General features: G+C 41.1%; 1 protein-coding gene across 2 annotated transcripts in view; it reads left to right on the top strand.

Annotated features, from left to right (window-relative positions):
* The first annotated feature begins 10476 nt into the window (after nucleotides 1-10476).
* Nucleotides 10477-19497, top strand: part of LOC126458301 (SET and MYND domain-containing protein 4-like) — a 35058-nt gene continuing 26037 nt past the window's right edge. Inside the window, exons 1-3 of one of the 2 annotated variants that reach the window (XM_050095246.1) lie at nucleotides 10477-11231; nucleotides 11311-11572; nucleotides 15513-15650. In XM_050095246.1, coding sequence (XP_049951203.1) covers nucleotides 10713-11231; nucleotides 11311-11572; nucleotides 15513-15650 — 919 coding nt within the window. In that variant the 5' untranslated portion in view covers nucleotides 10477-10712. The remainder of the gene's footprint in view (nucleotides 11232-11310; nucleotides 11573-15512; nucleotides 15651-19497) is intronic. The other variant, XM_050095247.1, reaches the window with a different exon arrangement.

Below are 19497 nucleotides of genomic sequence, written 5' to 3'. Positions count from 1 at the left end.
CAGCTGATTGGCCTCCACGGGTACACTTCTGCGAATGGTTCATCCAACAATGTGTCAATCCTCATTTCAGTGCAAATGTTCTCTTTACGGATGAGGCTTCATTCCAACGTGATCAAATTGTAAATTTTCACAATCAACATGTGTGGGCTGACGAGAATCCGCACGCAATTGTGCAATTACGTCATCAACACAGATTTTCTGTGAACGTATGGGCAGGCATTGTTGGTGATATCTTGATTGGGCCCCATAATCTTCCACCTACGCTCAATGGAGTACGCTATCATGATTTCATACGGGACACTCTACCTGCGCTGCTAGAACATGTGCCTTTACAAGTACGACACAACATGTGGTTTATGCACGATGGAGCTCCTGCACATTTCAGTCGAAGTGTTCGTACGCTTCTCAACAACAGATTCGGTGACCGATGGATTGGTAGAGGTGGACCAATTCCATGGCCTCCACGCTCTCCTGACCTCAACCCTCTTGACTTTCATTTATGGGGGCATTTGAAAACTCTTGTCTACGCTACCCCGGTACCAAATGTAGAGGCTCTTCGTGCCCGTATTGTGGATGGCTGTGATACAGTACACCATTCTCCAGGGCTGCATCAGCGCATCAGGGATTCCATGCGACGGAGGGTGGATGCATGTATCCTCGCTAATGGAGGACATTTTGAACATTTCTTGTAACAAAGTGTTTGAAGTCAGGCTGGTACGTTCTGTTGCTGCGTGTTTCCATTCCATGATTAATGTGATTTGAAGAGAAGTAATAAAATGAGCTCTGACATGGAAAGTAAGCGTTTCTGGACACATGTCCACATAACACATTTTCCTTCTTTGTGTGTGAGGAATGTTTCCTGAAAGTTTGGCCGTACCTTTTTGTAACACCTTGTATTAAGTTTTCCTTATCCGAGCACATTTTAAACCTCATTCGCTGAGTACTTAATTAATTCTTATTTTTGTAATGTTAATACAGTCTACTGGCAATTAATGTACCAGGAATTCTGGCAGGTGGGGGATTTTCTGCCTAACATACATGCAAGTTGCGCAAAGTACAGTCAGAACCACAACGGTACCAGAAATTGAGACACTCATCATTACAATGTTGCGACGTTGATCAAAATGGGTTTGCTGCACGTGCTGCAGCATCTACCCTGCAGTAGGTGGTTGGTTCATGCACTCCTGCTGACTGCTGCTCATCGGTGGCAAACGCTGGAAATGCACGCCAATACTACAACTGGGCGTCCACTGAGTCGCGACAAGTGGCCTCCTCAGATGAATCACTTTTTATACTCCATACGACAGAAGGCCATTGGTGTGTATGACCGTACAATAATGGTCGTAAGCGTCCAGGCCGGAGGAAGCAGCTTCATAGTCTGGGGAATGTTTTCATTGCATTCCCTGGGTGATCTCATCATTGTGGAAGGCACACTGGATCAACACAAATACACCATGCCATCACGAAGATTGTTTTTTTCCCTATCCCGATGGATCTACCAGCAGGTATATGCAACGCCTCACACAGCTCACAGCGGACGTGCATTGTTTGAAGAGCACGAGGATGAGTTTACTGTATCCCCTAGCAACCAAATTACCAGGATTTAAACCCAACTGAGAATCTATTGGACAGTCTCGATCAGGCTGTTTGCACCATGGATCCTCAACCAAGAAACCTGTCACAGCAGTAGCCCCAGCATGGCTCTACATCCATGTCAGCACCTTCCAGAGCCTCATTGACTCTCTTGTTGTACAGGGCTATTACAAATGATTGAAGCGATTTCATAAATTCACTGTAGCTCCATTCATTGACATATGGTCACGACACACTACAGATACGTAGAAAAACTCATAAAGTTTTGTTCGGCTGAAGCCGCACTTCAGGTTTCTGCCGCCAGAGCGCTCGAGAGCGCAGTGAGACAAAATGGCGACAGGAGCCGAGAAAGCGTATGTCGTGCTTGAAATGCACTCACATCAGTCAGTCATAACAGTGCAACAACACTTCAGGACGAAGTTCAACAAAGATCCACCAACTGCTGACTCCATTCGGCGATGGTATGCGCAGTTTAAAGCTTCTGGATGCCTCTGTAAGGGGAAATCAACGGGTCGGCCTGCAGTGAGCGAAGAAACGGTTGAACGCGTGCGGGCAAGTTTCACGCGTAGCCCGCGGAAGTCGACGAATAAAGCAAGCAGGGAGCTAAACGTACCACAGCCGACGGTTTGGAAAATCTTACGGAAAAGGCTAAAGCAGAAGCCTTACCGTTTACAATTGCTACACGCCCTGACACCCGATGACAAAGTCAAACGCTTTGAATTTTCGGCGCGGTTGCAACAGCTCATGGAAGAGGATGCGTTCAGTGCGAAACTTGTTTTCAGTGATGAAGCAACATTTTTTCTTAGTGGTGAAGTGAACAGACACAATGTGCGAATCTGGGCGGTAGAGAATCCTCACGCATTTGTGCAGCAAATTCGCAGTTCACCAAAAGTTAACATGTTTTGTGTAATCTCATGGTTTAAAGTTTACGGCCCCTTTTTCTTCTTCAGAAAAAACGTTACAGGACACGTGTATCTGGACATGCTGGAAAATTGGCTCATGCCACAACTGGAGACCGACAGCGCCGACTTCATCTTTCAACAGGATGGTGCTCCACCGCACTTCCATCATGATATTCGGCATTTCCTAAACAGGAGATTGGAAAACCGATGGATCGGTCGTGGTTGAGATCATGATCAGCAATTCATGTCATGGCCTCCACGCTCTCCCGACTTAGCCCCATGTGATTTCTTTCTGTGGGGTTATGTGAAAGATTCAGTGTTTAAACCTCCTCTACCAAGAAACGTGCCAGAACTGCGAGCCCGCATCAACGATGCTTTCAAACTCATTGATGGGGCATGCTACGTCGAGTGTGGGAGGAACTTGATTATCGGCTTGATGTCTGCCGAATCACTAAAGGGGCACATATCGAACATTTGTGAATGCCTAAAAAAACTTTTTGAGTTTTTGTATGTGTGTGCAAAGCATTGTGAAAATATCTCAAATAATAAAGTTATTGTAGAGCTGTGAAATCGCTTCAATCATTTGTAATAACCCTGTATGTGTGCGCTGGAAAAGGTGGTTACTCTGACTCTTGACATGTGATCACATTAATGTGACTGGACTGTGTATAACGAAGCAAATATCATTTCATGTTCATCGCCCGCAAAATAAACTAAACAAATCCTCAATGTGCAATAACTTGCATAAATACCCTACTACCCACGACATAAAAATTTGTCAAAGTCACCACAACATTAATCCCCCCCACACACATCAGTGCACTGTAGCACAAGATCATATCACTCAGAACACCCAAAGAATCTTTATCGGAATCGATTAAGCAAGAACTTTCTGCAAACGTGACATTATTTTGAAGTCATGCGTAATGTCGATGACTGCATGGTCGTCTATCGACTTTGTGACAAGAAAGAATATGAATGTTACTGCTCCTCGATTCACTCACAGCAATTTCAGTTGTCCTCTTAGGTTCCTGGCTAACTACACACTCGTAAATTGCCACATATTCGTAAATAAACAGGAAGAATATTGTCATGTAGAGGAAGGTGTAAGCAGATGAATGACGAACACTAACTTCACGTAACAAAGGTTTATTCAGCACATGCACAGACAAGAGCGCGGAGCGAACTGCCTTCGGCAAGAACACATACGGTATATATATATAGCTACAGAACAATCCAGTACAATGATTCTTGCCATTTGTGGATACTTCTAGAATTTACTCGAACCGAAGATAGAAATTAAAACGTTTCGGTTCAGGTGGGTTTTAAACTCACGACCCTCCATGCAACAATCTAGTGTCATAACCACTACACTACGGCGCCTGCGCTACTCGGCTTCTGCTGCGACATTGCTCCCTCCTTAAGAGAACAGCGTCTCAGTGTTACATCCTCCTAGACCGGAAACGAGTCATTGGTCCTGCATACTCCGACTCCCGATGACTGATGTTCGTCCTGGCAGTGGTCTTCTTAGAACTTCCCTTGCCGCTACGTTCTTCGTTACCTTTCCGCTTGTTGCCTTTCGCTGGAGCTTCGAATTTACCCTGGGTTTCAGGATCCTTATAGGGCTTCATTCGAAGGACGTGGATCGTATCTCCGATCTTTCGCCGTGTTGTGTCGGGGTCGAAATCTGCAACTTCATAAGTTCTGGTAGACAACAGAATGGTGGCTCGCGTCATACCTTCGGCGATCGTTTTCCTGAGCCTGCAGCGTGTGGAGTCGAGCCAACTGCCGAGCTTCCTCAGCTCTGTGTAACACCTAGCCGATGTAGTTGTCCACGTCATTAGGATGTAACGGAAACAGTGTCCAGGAAAGGGAGGTAATGACAGTGGCACGTAAAGTGCCCTCCGCCACACACCGTTGGGTGGCTTGCGGAGTATAAATGTAGATGTAGATGTAGATGAACATCAGACAATTGTCTTACAACCTTATAAGGTCGTAAGTAGCGGCTGAGGAGCTTCTCAGAGAGACCAACTGTCCGAACAGGAGCGAAGATCCAGACGAGGCCACCAGGCTGGTAGACAACAGAATGGTGGCTCGCGTCATACCTTCGGCGATCGTTTTCTTGAGCCTGCAGCGTGTGGAGTCGAGCCAACTGCCGAGCTTCCTCAGCTCTGTGTAACACCTGGCCGATGTAGTTGTCCACGTCATTAGGATGTAACGGAAACAGTGTCCATCGTCGCCGTCGCCTCACACCCATGCACCAGGAAAAATGGCGTAAAACCTGTGTTGTCTTGTTTGGCGGTGTTGTAGGTAAACGTCATGAAAGGTAGCACCTCATCCCAGTTTCCTTGCTCAACATTGACGAACATTGATAGCATGTCGGCCAAGGTCTTATTAAAGCGTTCAGTAAGCCCGTTAGTTTGCAGATGGTAGGCAGTCGTCATGTGATGAGTAATGTTGCACCGACAGTTTATCCCTGTCACAAGATTAGATTGAAAAACTACACCTCAATCCGTAATTAACGACCGTACTTTAATACAATGTCTTCTACGATGAATTTGGCTACCTCGAACGCTTCGGCTGTTTTCACAGCTTTTGTAATGGCATAGTGCGTCAGATAATCAGTGAAAACAATAATCCATCTACTGCCACTAGCAGACATTGGAAATCGTCCGAAGAGGTCAATCCCAACACGCTGAAAAGGCGTTTCGGCTGGTGGAATTGGTATGAGTCGGCCAGGTGGTTTCTGAGGAACTGCCTTTCTCCTCTGGCACTCTCGACAGTGCGACACATATTGACGGACGCTCCTAAATAAACCTGTCCAGAAAAATCTCTTGCAGATCCTATCATATGTCTTAATAAATCCTAAATGTCCGTCCTCAGGTGTGTCATAGATTTTCTGTAGAACATCTAAGTGCATGTGTTTAGGAATCACTGGAGCCACCTCTTTCCAAATGGATCAAAGTTTTTCTTGCAAAGTAATCCATTAACTAAATTGTCCTTTCACATCCTGTGACCGATTTAAGGCAAGCATAATTTGAGATATCTTGGCGTCCTTCTTCTGCTCAGCAGAAAGATCCAGAAGTGTTGCGAGACAGTCACTATCTTCAAAAGTCTTGATGGTCTTGCACAGGGTTTCTTGAAAGACAGTCGGCATCTTGGTGTTTTCGCCCACCTTGCGAGTCGTCGGGTTGGATTCTTAAGACCTGTCAACCAACAAAGTGAATGATGGTCTGTAACAACTGTGAACGGCCGTCCAAAGAGATATTGTCGAAATTTTCACATGGCCCAGATCACAGCAAGGCATTCTCCTTCTGTAGTTGAGGAGTTTCTCTCGGCATTTGTAAGTGTCAGAGAAGCATAGGCTATAACTTCCTCTTTTCCATCGAAAATCTGCACCAGAACAGCACCGATCCCATACCCACTCGCATCTGTATGTAGTTCTGTAGGTGCTCTTTCATCATACAGACCAAGTATAGGGTCAGTCTTCAGAGCTTTTCGCAGCACGTCGAAAGAATCTTGTTGAGCACCACCCCAGATAAATTTAGAATCGGCTTTTAACAACTATTGGAGTGGCCTGGCCTTGATACAAACGTCTTTGATAAAACGACAGTAATAAGAACACAATCCAAAGAAGCTTCTCACATCTCTAATACTTTTAAGACTAGGAAACTCCGTTATAGCTCTCACCTTTTCTGGGTCTGGCCGCACACCTTCGTTTGACACAAGGTGCTCAAGTATTTTGATTTCTTTTACTCCAAAGAGACACTTTCTTGGATTAAGTTTCAGTCTGGTTTGTTGGAGACACTTAAGAATGGCCCTCAGCCTTTTTATGTATTCATCAAATGTCTCTGAGAACACTATAATGTCATCTAAATAACAAAGACACATCGTCCACTACAGGTGCCTTAGAAGATTACCCATCATCCGTTCAAAAGTTGCTGGTGTATTACACAAACCGAACGACATTACCTTAAACTCATACAGGTCCTCAGGGGTGATGAATGCAGTTTTCTCACGATCAGCCTCATCTACTTCAATTTGCCGGTATCCCTAGTACATGTCCATGGTTGAGAGAAACTTAGCCCCCTTCCGACAATCTAGTGTATCGTCAACTCGTGGAAGAGGGTAGACGTCGTTTTTAGTTATCTTATTAAGCTTCCTGTATTCAACACAAAAACTGCAATCCTTCTTCGTGACGAGAGCCACTGGTGACGACCATGGGCTCTGCGAAGGCTGAATAATGTTATTCTTCATCATTTTTTCTACCTCGTCGCGAATTATTCGATGTTCCGTTGCTGACACATGGTATGTTCTCTGCTAATTCAGTGCTTCACCGCCGATTTGTCTAATTTTCTCTTCACCTGTGGATCGAAGCATTCAGAGAACACTTGAAGAATGGCAAGTAGCTTCTTCTGTTGTTCCTTAGTGAGATCTGGTGATAGTCGAGCTAGAAGACCTTGTCTCCTAGTGGTAGCGCTAATTTCACCCACAGACTCAGCATGGGAGGTTTCTATGATGCTCAGCTGTTCTGCAATTAACGGCTCAGTGTTCGCTATGCACATGCGTCTTGGAAGGTCTGCGGTTTTCGGTGACAGTTAACTATTCACAATTCACCGAATCCTTCTTAAACGAGACGACACAGGCTGGTATGACCATGTTATTCTTCAGTGGTATACTTCTCTTACATTCCACTACAAGATTCATGGGTTGATGCATGGCATGACACATGACAGCTACCTTCCTAGAGCTGACTGCAGGAATGATCACTTCATCCAGCACGCATAGTCTCCACACACTCAGATGCGCATCTTCCTGTCCACAGTATCTCATCTCGTCTAGCATAATCTTCGAGCGACCACAATCTACAATTGCTTGAGACGCTTTCAAAAAGTCCCATCCGAGAATGACATCATGGCTACACTCTTGTAAGATGATGAATTCTAAAGGCTGTGTATGGCCACTTGTAACCACACAAATGACACATCTTCCTGTAGGTTTTACATACTTCCCATTGCCGGCCGAAGTGGCCGTGCGGTTAAAGGCGCTGCAGTCTGGAACCGCAGGACCGCTACGGTCGCAGGTTCGAATCCTGCCTCGGGCATGGATGTTTGTGCTGTCCTTAGGTTAGTTAGGTTTAACTAGTTCTAAGTTCTAGGGGACTAATGACCTCAGCAGTTGAGTCCCATAGTGCTCAGAGCCATTTGAACCATACTTCCCATTAGCCACCTTCAGCAGAGCAGTTTTGCTGTCGACAAATATGGTTTTCTGCAACTGGCAACGATACTTCTCCGAAATGACAGAATATGATGCTCCAGAGTCCACAAGAGCTGGGGCTGGTCTGCCATCCATGAGGATATCGACGTAGTTTCCAATCATTTTTATAGTGATCGACGGCGTGGGATTTTTCTCTTCAGCGACCTCACCTCCAAGGAAGCTCGCACCCTATAGTTTTCCAGTTTGCAATGGGTGATCGACTGGAGCTTCTAAACGACGATGGAGACCTTGATCGGCGTGTTGGAGAGCGTCTTCTCCAGCGGCTAGCTTGCGGCGATGGTGACCTACGTCGTCCTGCAGCCACATCTTCGTGTTCATCTTCGTCGTCCTGGAGTTGGCGTCAGCTAAGATCGATCTGCTCTCTTCTGGGGCGGGTGTCATCAAATATCCGTCGCCTTTCTCGACAATAGCGCACCACATGTCCCGGTCGTGCGTACTGGAAACGTACTGGTTGGTTATCCTGGGTCCTCCAGATATCAGTCTTCCTTGGTGCCCAAACAGGTTCCTCATGCGGCATTGTAGGAACGTAACTTCTCCTAGTTCTCGACTTTTTTACTGTTTTAAAGGGAAATGAAGGACGAGAGATTGGGTTCAATGACTGTTCCACTTCCTCCCTTATGACCTCTTGATACGTCTCGGTTTTTTGCTCGCCATGCAGTCCAAGTGCCTTCTAAACTTCCTCTCTCACTACCTGACGAAGAACGCTTGTGAAATCAGTTTCTTCCTCCATCGCAGACATCGATACGAAGTTTGGAAGCCGTTCAAACTTCATGCATGTAATTCTTTTTTGATGCATTGTCTCGATATACTGGCACCATTTTATGAAGTCGTCTGCTGTCGAAAACTCCTTCAGGAGTAGGGCTTGATACATATCCTCAGCAACACCCTTCATGAGATGTGCAACCTTATCTTCCTCCTTCATTCTAGGATCCACTATTTTACACAGCTCCAAGACGTCTTGAATGTAGGATGCTGTCGTTTCTCCTGGACGCTGTGCCCTGCACTTTAATTTACCTTCAGCCTTGTACTTCTGTTGTTGTGTGTCGCTGAAATACTTGCGCAGTTCCGCCTGAATACTTCCCAGCTTGTGAACTTCTCCTCGTTGTTCTCATACCATTGCTTGGCAGTGCCCTCCAAGTAGAAAAATACGTTAGCCAAACACTCGGTATCATCCCATTTGTTACATTTGGCCGTATGCTCATATACCTTCAGCCACTTCTTTGGATCTTGGCCATTGTCACCAGAGAACCCAGAAGGATGTCTCATGTGGTGGCACACAGTTGCTGTCATTGTGACGTCCTCTTCTTCTTCTGTCTCCGATGGATTTCAATCTGTTGAATACGGCTCGAACTCGGGTTTCTCGCCACGTAAACGGCAGCTCTGTCGTGGCCTGATGGGAGCCACTGTGTCGTCGATAATGTGCGGTATCACAAGTTCCAATACCAAGCCTCTCCACCAGAATAATGTCACGTAGAGGAAAGTGTAAGCAGATGAATGACGGACACTAACTTCACTTAACGAAGGTTTATTCAGCACTTGCACATACAAGAGCGCGGAGCGATCTGCCTCCGGCCAGAACACATACTGTATATATACATTTACAGAACATTCCAGTACAACGGATCTTGCCATTTTTGGATACTTCTAGAATGTCCTCGAACTGAAGATAGAAATTAAAATGTTTCAGTTCAAGTGATTTTTGAACTTATGACCCTCCATGCAACAATCTAGCATCATAACCACTACACTACTTTTTTTTTTTTTTTAATCTCATTTTGTTCGCTTTTGTTCGTTGCATCTGCTCGGGGCAGACGTCGTAAGACATCCATTTATGTTCGTTGTTGATCGATTGACTCAGGGTGTTTTTTTTTTCTTTTTTCGCAGAGGGCACGTAACCCTCTGACCCAACACGCTGAGTTACCGTGCCGGCTGCACTACGGCACCTGCGCTGTTCGGCTTCCTCTGCGACATTATGAATGTTATTTAAGCCATCCTCTCAGGTTCCTGCCTAACCACATACTCGAAAATCGCTGCTCGTTTCAGTCGCAGCAATTAAAGTTGTACTCTTACGTTCACGCCTAATGTACCCTTAGGCTTCTGCCCACTGTACTCTGTACTCTTAGGTTCGTGTTCGTTTCACTCGCTGCAATTCAAACTGTCTACTTAGATTGGTGCACGCTCTAGAAAGGCGGCACGTATTCGGAAATAAAATAACTAAATATTTGTGAGAACGAAGAATATGAATTTTATTGTTGCTCGTTTCAGTCGCACCAATTCAAGCTGTCCTCTTAGGTTCCTGCGTAACCATTCACTCGGAAATCGCTTGTGTATTTATTTATTGCCTATTAAACATTCCGTCATGGAGAAACATACTTCTACCATAGATCGCAACAAATGTTCACGTTAACTACAATGACGATCCTTCTGATAAACATCGCCACCACAAATTCACACACACGAAAATAAAATGCCAGTAGACAAAGTTCTCGCATTCTGTAACTGATTTCTCGCAATCTCTCGTTTAACACTTGTATGTGTAGATATCATTGTATGCGACGAAAATATGGCGTCCAATTGTTCTATGAAATCCTGAGCAAAATGAGCAATTTGCCCACAAGGAGGCTGTGGGTTACCGATTATCGCGGAGGCACAATGAAGGGAGCTATCGATAGGTCGATTATCAAGCAACTGCAAGTGGCGTTGAGTGTGTCCCCCCCCCACCACCCTTCCAATGTTTATTTTCATCTGGTTTAAGTGTAGGTCACATGGCTTTAGCTAGATGTGTGTTGGAATTTGGGCCCTGAAGTTTGGTTTGTGTTTTGTGTGGTTTCATGTATACGCTTCATTGAGGAGGTGAAGGTTTCTTGCAACATTTAAGAGTCGACTCATGGATACGACTTACTCCTCGCATCAGTAATCTGCCTAACGGAAGGGAAAAGAATGATGGAACCAATCGATGCATTTTACCGGCTTTGTGAATGTTTAAAAACTGATAATAAAGTGGAAGAAGTGTCGAAGATGTTTTCATCTTTCGAGAGAGATAGTAACCGTGTGTCATTCGTAATGGAATTGCTGAGACAGTACAATATTCTGACTTTACCGTTGTGCCGTAAAGACAAAAAGTCTGATACCATAGCAGCAGAATATAGGATGCAAGGCAATCGCGCTTATCAACAGAAGGACGATCGTAAAGCACTCAGTTTGTACAACAGAGGCATAGCTTTTTCTCCAGTTGTTCAGTTAGCAGACACTGAAGGAGACAGTAACGAGCTATCGTTAGGGTTTGCCAACAGATCAGCTGTTGCATTTTCGTTAGGCGACAGTGCTTCATGTCTTAAGGACATTGATCTAGCATTTAAGTATAGATACCCTGCTAATTTACATTACAAACTACTAGAAAGGAAGGGTAAATGCTTTCTGAGAATGAACAGATTTGAAGACGCATTCGAAACTTTTACGGTAATTACAGATTGTATTGCCTTTATAACAAAGTGTCCCAAACTTTGGAATAAATAAACTTTCTCTGAAATATTTGTAGGGTGCATTAAAAGCTCTGGAACTAGCGTCATTGCCTGCAGAGAAATGCCAGTCTGTAAAGAAACAGATAATTGAGTTGCAAGGAAAAACAGAGTCTAGAAATGCAGCAACTGAGAAGCCCTACCTGTTTAGTCTCCAACAAAAGTTACCAAGAAAAACATACCAAGAAAGTAATGAAATTGTTTGTGCTTGTGATGCAGTTGAAATAAAATACAGCCAAGACATGGGGAGGTACATCCAAGCATCAAAAAATTTAAATCCTGGTACAGTTGCAAGTAAAATTTGTTTTATTGCCAAATTTTGTCTCTAATAGTCCCATAACTGCTACTCACTGTGCTGCATCCATATAATTTTACTTACCACTTCTCTTTATGTTCAGTCTCCCTAGTTCATTCCCCCCCCCCCCCCCCCTAAATTCCTTTATTGAATGTACATTCCATGTGGCTGTGTTTTTAACAATGCTGGATTGTAAAACTGATTCTTTGTGCATAATGCATAACATAATGTATAAATATAACAAACACACGTAGGTAACATTTCCTTTTAAGTTATGAAAGTCAAGAGTAAATGGGGAAGTAATGTGAACAAAATTACTGGAGAGGTAGGAGAAATGAAAGTAATCTTTTGGGAAAAAAATAAGATTGTAATCATAAATGCATTTTACAGGTTCAGTATTTGAATTTTTACATTGTGGAGAATACGACAAACAGGAAAATTATTAATTATGTTTCATATATTGGAAAGAAAATGAAAATTTCATTACTGGACTCTTTTAATGTACTGTTTGATTGTATTTGTTGCTTTTGCTTGACATTTAGGTTTTTGAAATATCAAAACTGTTCACTTGTCCACCAAGTTTTTCAGAACAGCATTCTGTACTTTCTATTTTCTAAATTGAAGTATTTTTGGCTCACACATTGCTGTTGTGATCACTAAGTGGCAAATCAAATAATTTTAAGTTCATTCGGGATATTCAACTGTGTTGTGTTAACATTTCTGATAAAATGTGGTGTTCAGTATCACCTATTAGAACTGATCTGCTACACCGTACCAAGCCCTAAGATGCAACACAAACTTGATTTCAAGATGGTGACCAATAGCCTTAAACATATCCATGGCACAAAAATATAAACAAGTACAGCATCATACTAATTCTTAATAATTTATTGTAAAGCTATTAGGACTGCTGTGGGAAAGTGGGAATTTTGTGCAGGAAAAAAACTAAAATCACATAGGCCTCCCAAAATCACATTGACAATAAAACAAAAACAAAATGCAACAGTGCTATAAGCAACGAAGCAATAGTTTTAGAAAACAAAAAAAACCAGACAGTAAAAGCAAATAAACTGTAACTGGTATCAAAAACATCAGTTAAGCTACACAGCTCAATTTAAAAGACTGATACTACAAGGGTAATCCCAAAAGTAAGGTCTCCTATTTTTTTTTTTAGAATTACATAAACCTGTTTATTTCTACAATGGTTTACATCAGTTTACAGATTGAACATTTAGCTGTTTTTCAACGTAATCACCATTTCTGTTGATGCATTTTGGTAGATGCTGTGACAGTTTTTGTATGCCCATGCCATACCAGCTCGCTGACATGCTCTTCAGAAAGTTGTGAACCTCTTCTTTCACCTTGTCATCGGAGCTGAATCGCTTGGACCACAGTTAATGCTGACAGGAACTGTGAGACTGAAAAAAATCAAACGGACAATTCAGAACCAGAGAAGAGGAATGTTGAGCAAGGGCGTACACATTCTCCATGACAAAGCTTGCCCACACATCGCTCAGCAAACCGTTGCTCTCCTGCAACAATTTCAATGGAACATAATCACCCACCCACCCTATAGTCCTGACTTGGTGCCCAGTGACTATCACCTCTTCCCTAGGATAAAAGAACATTTGGCCGGAAAGCAATTCAGCTGTGCCAACGAGGTGAAATAAGAGGTTCATAACTTTCTGAACAGCATGGCGGCGAGCTGGTATAACATGGGCATACAAAAACTGCCACAGCGTGTACAAAAATGAATCGACATAAGTGGTGATTATGTCGAAAAATAGCTAAATGTTCAAGCTGTAAACTGATGTAAACCATTCTAGAATTAAATAAGACTATGTACTTATAAAAAAATGGGACACCTTACTTTTGGAATTACCCTCGTACTATAAAAAGGGATCGATGACCTCAGCAGTTTGGTCCCATAAAACCTTATCACAAATTTCCACTACTGTAAAAATACTAAAACAGATCATACTATGCATAGCCAAAGAGGAAGACCAATACATGTACTGAGAAATGGTGAAAACTAACAAATGGCAGTATTGACTACATCAGTTGACCCATATAGCTCACCTCATAAGACTGATACAGTTCAAAAATTCTAAATCAAGTCACTTGATATTTTCAAGGTAATTATCAACACACAATGACATAATCAAGAAATTGCAGTAACACAAATTCTGATGTACAAGAAACACACAATTATGTACATAAACAGATGTACTATACATTCTACAATAAAAAAATAAAACTATAAAAGTGTACTTACCACTAAAGTAATTTGACACACATATCTAGTGATAGCAAGAACAGTATGTCATCAACACAATCTCTCAAACCAGGCACCCCATTGGGCAGATTGCCATACGTTGTCCCGTGGACAGCACCACACAAACTGGTGCCTGAGCTGAGAGACAGCAACATTAGCCAGTGTCAAACCTTCTTTACAAACACTTCACTTACTCAACAAATAACTGTAGGAATTTAATCATGCTCCTTTCATCCCCCACTGCGGCTTGCCGGGACCTGACTTGTGACTTTGTGCCACATCCACAACCACCAATACATAAAATGAAATCTTGAACTGTGTTCAATACACCACACTAATTACTACAAATCTGAAGATGACTCTATCACCAGTAACTGCCAACATCAGAATAACTCACTAACAAACTGCTACAAACTATCCATTATTATCATAATTGTAACCACAGACAGTACTTGAGGACTTAAATACCACTAACAATACTTGCGAGCAGTTTAGAAACATAAACTTCCGACACTAGAGCATGCCACCACAAAGTCTAATATGCTTTGTGCATACATGATACATGTCTCATAAGCTGCACTATAATGACACCAGACAACACAGATACATCACAGGTCAAAGCAGACAAAAAGTATTGAATGCTCAAGTTGAGCCAGCATTTCCTTATGCTCATTTTCTTTGCCTTCATATTTATCAGTATGGAACAGTGTCATTTCCGTTATACACATTATGTTTTGATGGTGAATTTTGTTCACAACTTTTGTACATATTTAGGTAAGAGTTACATAGTGCGTTCCTCCATCTTCAATCTTTGCATTTTTCATAGTTGATGCATGATCTGTGCTTATTATGCATGCTAACATTCGCATTGGAGATTTGTCTTTTGTACACTAGAGCTCATCAGAGATTGGTCAATTGTATGTTACAGTATTTCTGAATTTACCTTTCAGCTTTTGTTATTCAAAATGAAAAGTGCATTAGATATTGAGTAGAGTGATAGGAAAAGACATGAGAATGTTCTCTGCAGAAAAGAAAGGAAAATATGGAATACCGTGACTAGGATAAGGGACAGGATGATTCCACTTGGGTTAAAACGTCGTGGAAGTCCATGATATTTAGAGGATGCTGTAAAGTGCAAGTATGTTCAATAAATAATTGAGGGCATTAGGTGTAAGTGTTGTTCTGGAATGAAAAGATTTTCTGTGCTAGTTATGGCTGCTCCAGTTGAAGTATCACCAAATTTTGTGATTATATAAAAGGCAATTTTTATTTATTGAATAATTTAGAGAATGTCACATTGGAAGCAGTATACTACAGGTGCAATACAAAAGATGTACATACTACAAATTCTGGTCATCTCTACAGGTTGTTGACTGCACCATAATTAGTCTCCAAGCTCTTATAGACGTAACAGGACTGATATCAGTGGTAGCAAAACAAAAGGAGAAGTGTTGAACTGTGTTTTCAAATGCTACTTTAGATAAGATTATCCTGGTGCACTGAATGTTCAAGACAAAAGGGAAGTTTTTTTGTACAGACAGTGAAAGATTGTGTCCATCAATCAGAAGGAACTTTTTTATGTTGTCGTATGTAGGTCAATTTATCCAATGTATTTTTTATTTGCTTTTACTTTTTTTTTAATTTTTGCATAGGCTGCATCACTGGTGAGTCATTCTGGAAGGTTTACAAAATAGCCACCTACAACTGCCATAACCTCTTCATTTTCCTCTCAATTTTTAAGTCACAATTTTTCTTAGAAGATAAAATGTGTGGAAATCATAGGATGACAGGTAAGGGGAAAATGCCAATATTCCAGTAATTTCTGATTTAAATCCCAGTTTTCTTATTGCTAAAGCAGTTTTTTTTTGGGGGGGGGGGGGGGGGGGTGCATTTACCTTTTACCTGTCCAAATGCGATCTTTCTCATTTGCAGTAATGTCTCTTTGTGCCTGTTTTTTATGCAGTTTGCTCAGAAGTCATGTTTAGTATTCACTAATTATTATTTTCTCCTAATCAGCAATATGTGCTCCCAGTAAACACTGACTATAGCCTTTGTAGGAAGTAAAATTGACATTTCCGGTTTCCACTCATTACTTGACTTGCTGTTATATTTTTAGTGTGAAGCTGTGTACTTACAGCTTGTTTACAGTGGAAAAAGTTCGCTTCTTTTTAAAATTAAAATAAAAAAAAAAGTAGTTATATTAACTTAAGTATGTTGTTAAATTAACCTAATTATGTCATGTATTGGAAAATTCGACTCGTTCCACATCATTACGAAATATCGTATTCACGATCCATGGAACTAGTATTAATCTAATCTAATCTAATCAAAATGAAAAAGTGTGCAAATTACTAAAGATTCCCCAGACAGACCAACCATACTGATGCTCTGCACTATTTTCTTCAACAGGCTTCACAAAGTCATTCATCCTGCCCAAAGTTTTCTTTCATTGGTCCATATAATCATTTTTTGGTGCTTGTGTGAGCTCTTTAGTGTTCATCAGGTAGCTTCTCCTTCACCAAAGTTGGGACATGCAGTAAGTGTATCCATTGGGGAACCTTACTGCCTTTCAGGCAGTTTGTAAATTCAACATATGTGCAGTGTAACAATATTATTAAAGGGAAAGTTGCTGCACACCATATAGTGGAGATGCTGAGTCGCAGATAGGCACAACAAAAAGACTTTCAGAAAGTGAGCTTTCGGGCAGCATGGCCTTCGTCGTAGATAGACAACATGCATACACGTGACTGCCATCTCTGGCTGCTGTGGCCTCAACAGCCATAGATTGTGGTCATATATGTGTGAGTTACATTTGCATGGGTATATGTGTGTACATTGCCTATCACTGACAAAGGCCTAGTTGGTTGAAAGCTCACTTTCTGACAGTATTTTTGTTGTGCCTATCTGCGACTCAGCATCTCCACTGTATGGTAAGTAGCAACTATCCTTTTCATAGCACTGTTACATTCTGTCCTGGATTTTCCATTATTCAGCATCTGTGCAGGATTTTCTCCTGACATTTGATAGAGCAATTTATGTCATGAGCTTTTCAAGTGAAGTGAGTTTGACTCATTCAATAATAATTATTTATGTGTTATTCAGTGCAAGCATATACAATTGCAGACTATCACAGTGCAGAAGCTGAAGTATGCAAATAGAAGTGCTTGCTGCCTATGTGGTATGCCTATGTTTGCGAAGTAAGTTGTTTATCCTCTGGACCTGCTGCTTAAGCATCTCACCGTGATTTATTAAAGTGAATGATTGGTTAATTGATTGCATTACTTAGCTAGGTTAGTGAGTCTGTGTTAGCATGCACCCACTTCAGTTGAGTCTGCCAGGATCCTTTATTTTGCAGATGGAATGGTGCACTTGCTTCTTTTTCCTGTCACATAGTAAGAATGATATTATTTTGGTGAGACTAGTGTTCTCTGTTACTCTGGAAAGTTTTTCAGCTAGGCTATTATGTCAATGAGTACCACACCTGTTACTTTCCTCAGTTCTCTATAGATTGGATAAGGTGAAGTATTTGTGCTGTACATGATTTATCTCCCATGAAATCAATTCGGCTACTGATTTGATCTGTCAATTTATACATTCAGAGGTTTTGTATGCTAGAAGTGATATTAGTCAATAGCTCTTAGGATTTGCTGAGTCTTTTCTCAGTTTTAATAGTGTGTATACTTTAGCCTTGAGCCATGGAAATGTTTTCTCTGTTCATTTAATATCTCATCTATTCCAGTAGCTTTACCACATCTAGATTTGATCACTGCTGCCTCCAGTTGTTCTTTTAGTGTGATACATGTTTTTCTTCCTTAAATTACCACCTTTAATTTTTTTCCCATGAGAAGCAAGAAGTTGCAGAGCCATTTTATCTGCAGTGACATTGAGCTAGTCCTAGATTTTGTTGGGTCTCTGTTTTGATTCTTAATCAGTCTCTAATTCTCACAACTTCTTAATTTGTACTTTCAACAGTTGTCATCCACTTTCCTTGTTTACTGTTTTTACTACTTCAGTTATGACTTTTCCTAGTTTGACAGTATTTCATTGAAAGGATCCCGTACATATAATGAGACACATTGTTGTAACAGTTTGCTGGTTCATAGTTCATGACAAGTAGGCATGTAGTTCTACAGTCCTTTGGGATTTTTTCCTATTTTTTGTGATGATTATTGAACATCTCTCATAAAAGTCTATAACTGTATGGCAGTGATTTGATGTTTATTACAGCTGTGCCAATATCTGTTCAGAAAATTTAACCCAATTTGCTGTCTCAAAATGTAATCTTATTTTAAACAGGACGATTGAAAGTCTTACTGAGGCAACAGTTTGGCAGACTGGCAGCCCATGTTGTATGTTGGCACTTATTTTCAGAGACAGAAATTAAGTTTGAGTAGTAGCCACATATCTGTGAAATCAGGAAAAACTTTAGTTTTTATTTATTTATTTTTATTTTTTATTTATTTTGTGTTGTGTAGATCCAGGTAGCGAGTAAGTTGCAGGGATATGTAACATGGCAAATTGTACAGAGTTCAAGTATAACTTACATGACAATAACAATATAATGTAAGTAAAATCTCGAATGGAAGGATACCTGAATACAAAAACCAATTATTCACTTGTCTATGGTAGTGCCCAAAATAATATGAGAGTAGTAGAAATTAAAACTTAACATATATTTGAGGAGACAATGAAGATGAAAAATGTGACACAGACATTACAGGTTACATTGTTCTTGAGTGGAAGAACACAACCATGTTTAAAATAGAACTTCTGACATAAAATTGATCAGAACTAGTTCCAAAACAATTGTAAAGTTACCAATGGCAAAAAAAGATGCAGACATTATACACATTGTTAAGTCGTGCATCACAACTGTGTTTAAATTAAATATTCTGACATAAAATTCATCAAATCTTGTTCTAAAATAATTGTAAGTTTAGCATTATGCTCATTGTGTCTCAGAAATTCATCAACCATATAAAAAGATTTCTCTATTACCTACTCTTTGAGAATTTCTTTGAATTTTGGCGGTTGTTCATGAAGACATCTAATATGTGATAGGAGTGTATTAAACAGTATCATTAATCAATTTGAGTTTATGTTCCTGTACTCAGTTTTCAATATTTTCACCATTCTTATCAATGTCGGCCCATGCCTTATTATAGTGCTAAAATGCCTCTATCACAATGTTGATATCTGATAGCTTAAAAGATGTGAGACTAGTAAACTGGAATGGGATTTTAGTTGGTTTTGTGCACAAAGATGACTCTACAATTTTTTATCACTGTTGCAATGATCATCTATGCTGGTACTACCAGCTCGTACAACTTCAGTCTCTGGTATGATGGCACTTCCAATTCTTCAACAAAGAGATTCTTCCATGTGGTTCATATGTCAGAGAGATTTGTTTGCACCTCTGGTTCACATAGAATATCACATGTTTCAGTAATCCAGTTTTGGGATTGTGTGTAATCTTTGGATGAATATGATTCCTGAGTGTTAATTGACATCATTGTCACAGATGGTCTACAAAAAAATTGTTCTGGCACCTTACGATGCATTCCTCATGTGGTAGAGAATTTAGCCAGTGAAACACTCAGTGCCAGAGGCACCACATGGAGGTTTCCTCTATGCTCC

The sequence above is a fragment of the Schistocerca serialis genome, chromosome 2 (genome assembly GCF_023864345.2).
Source record: "Schistocerca serialis cubense isolate TAMUIC-IGC-003099 chromosome 2, iqSchSeri2.2, whole genome shotgun sequence".
Lineage (NCBI taxonomy): Eukaryota > Metazoa > Arthropoda > Insecta > Orthoptera > Acrididae > Schistocerca > Schistocerca serialis.
Note: the sequence above shows the minus strand (reverse complement) of the source record. Positions and strands in the feature narration are given on the sequence as shown.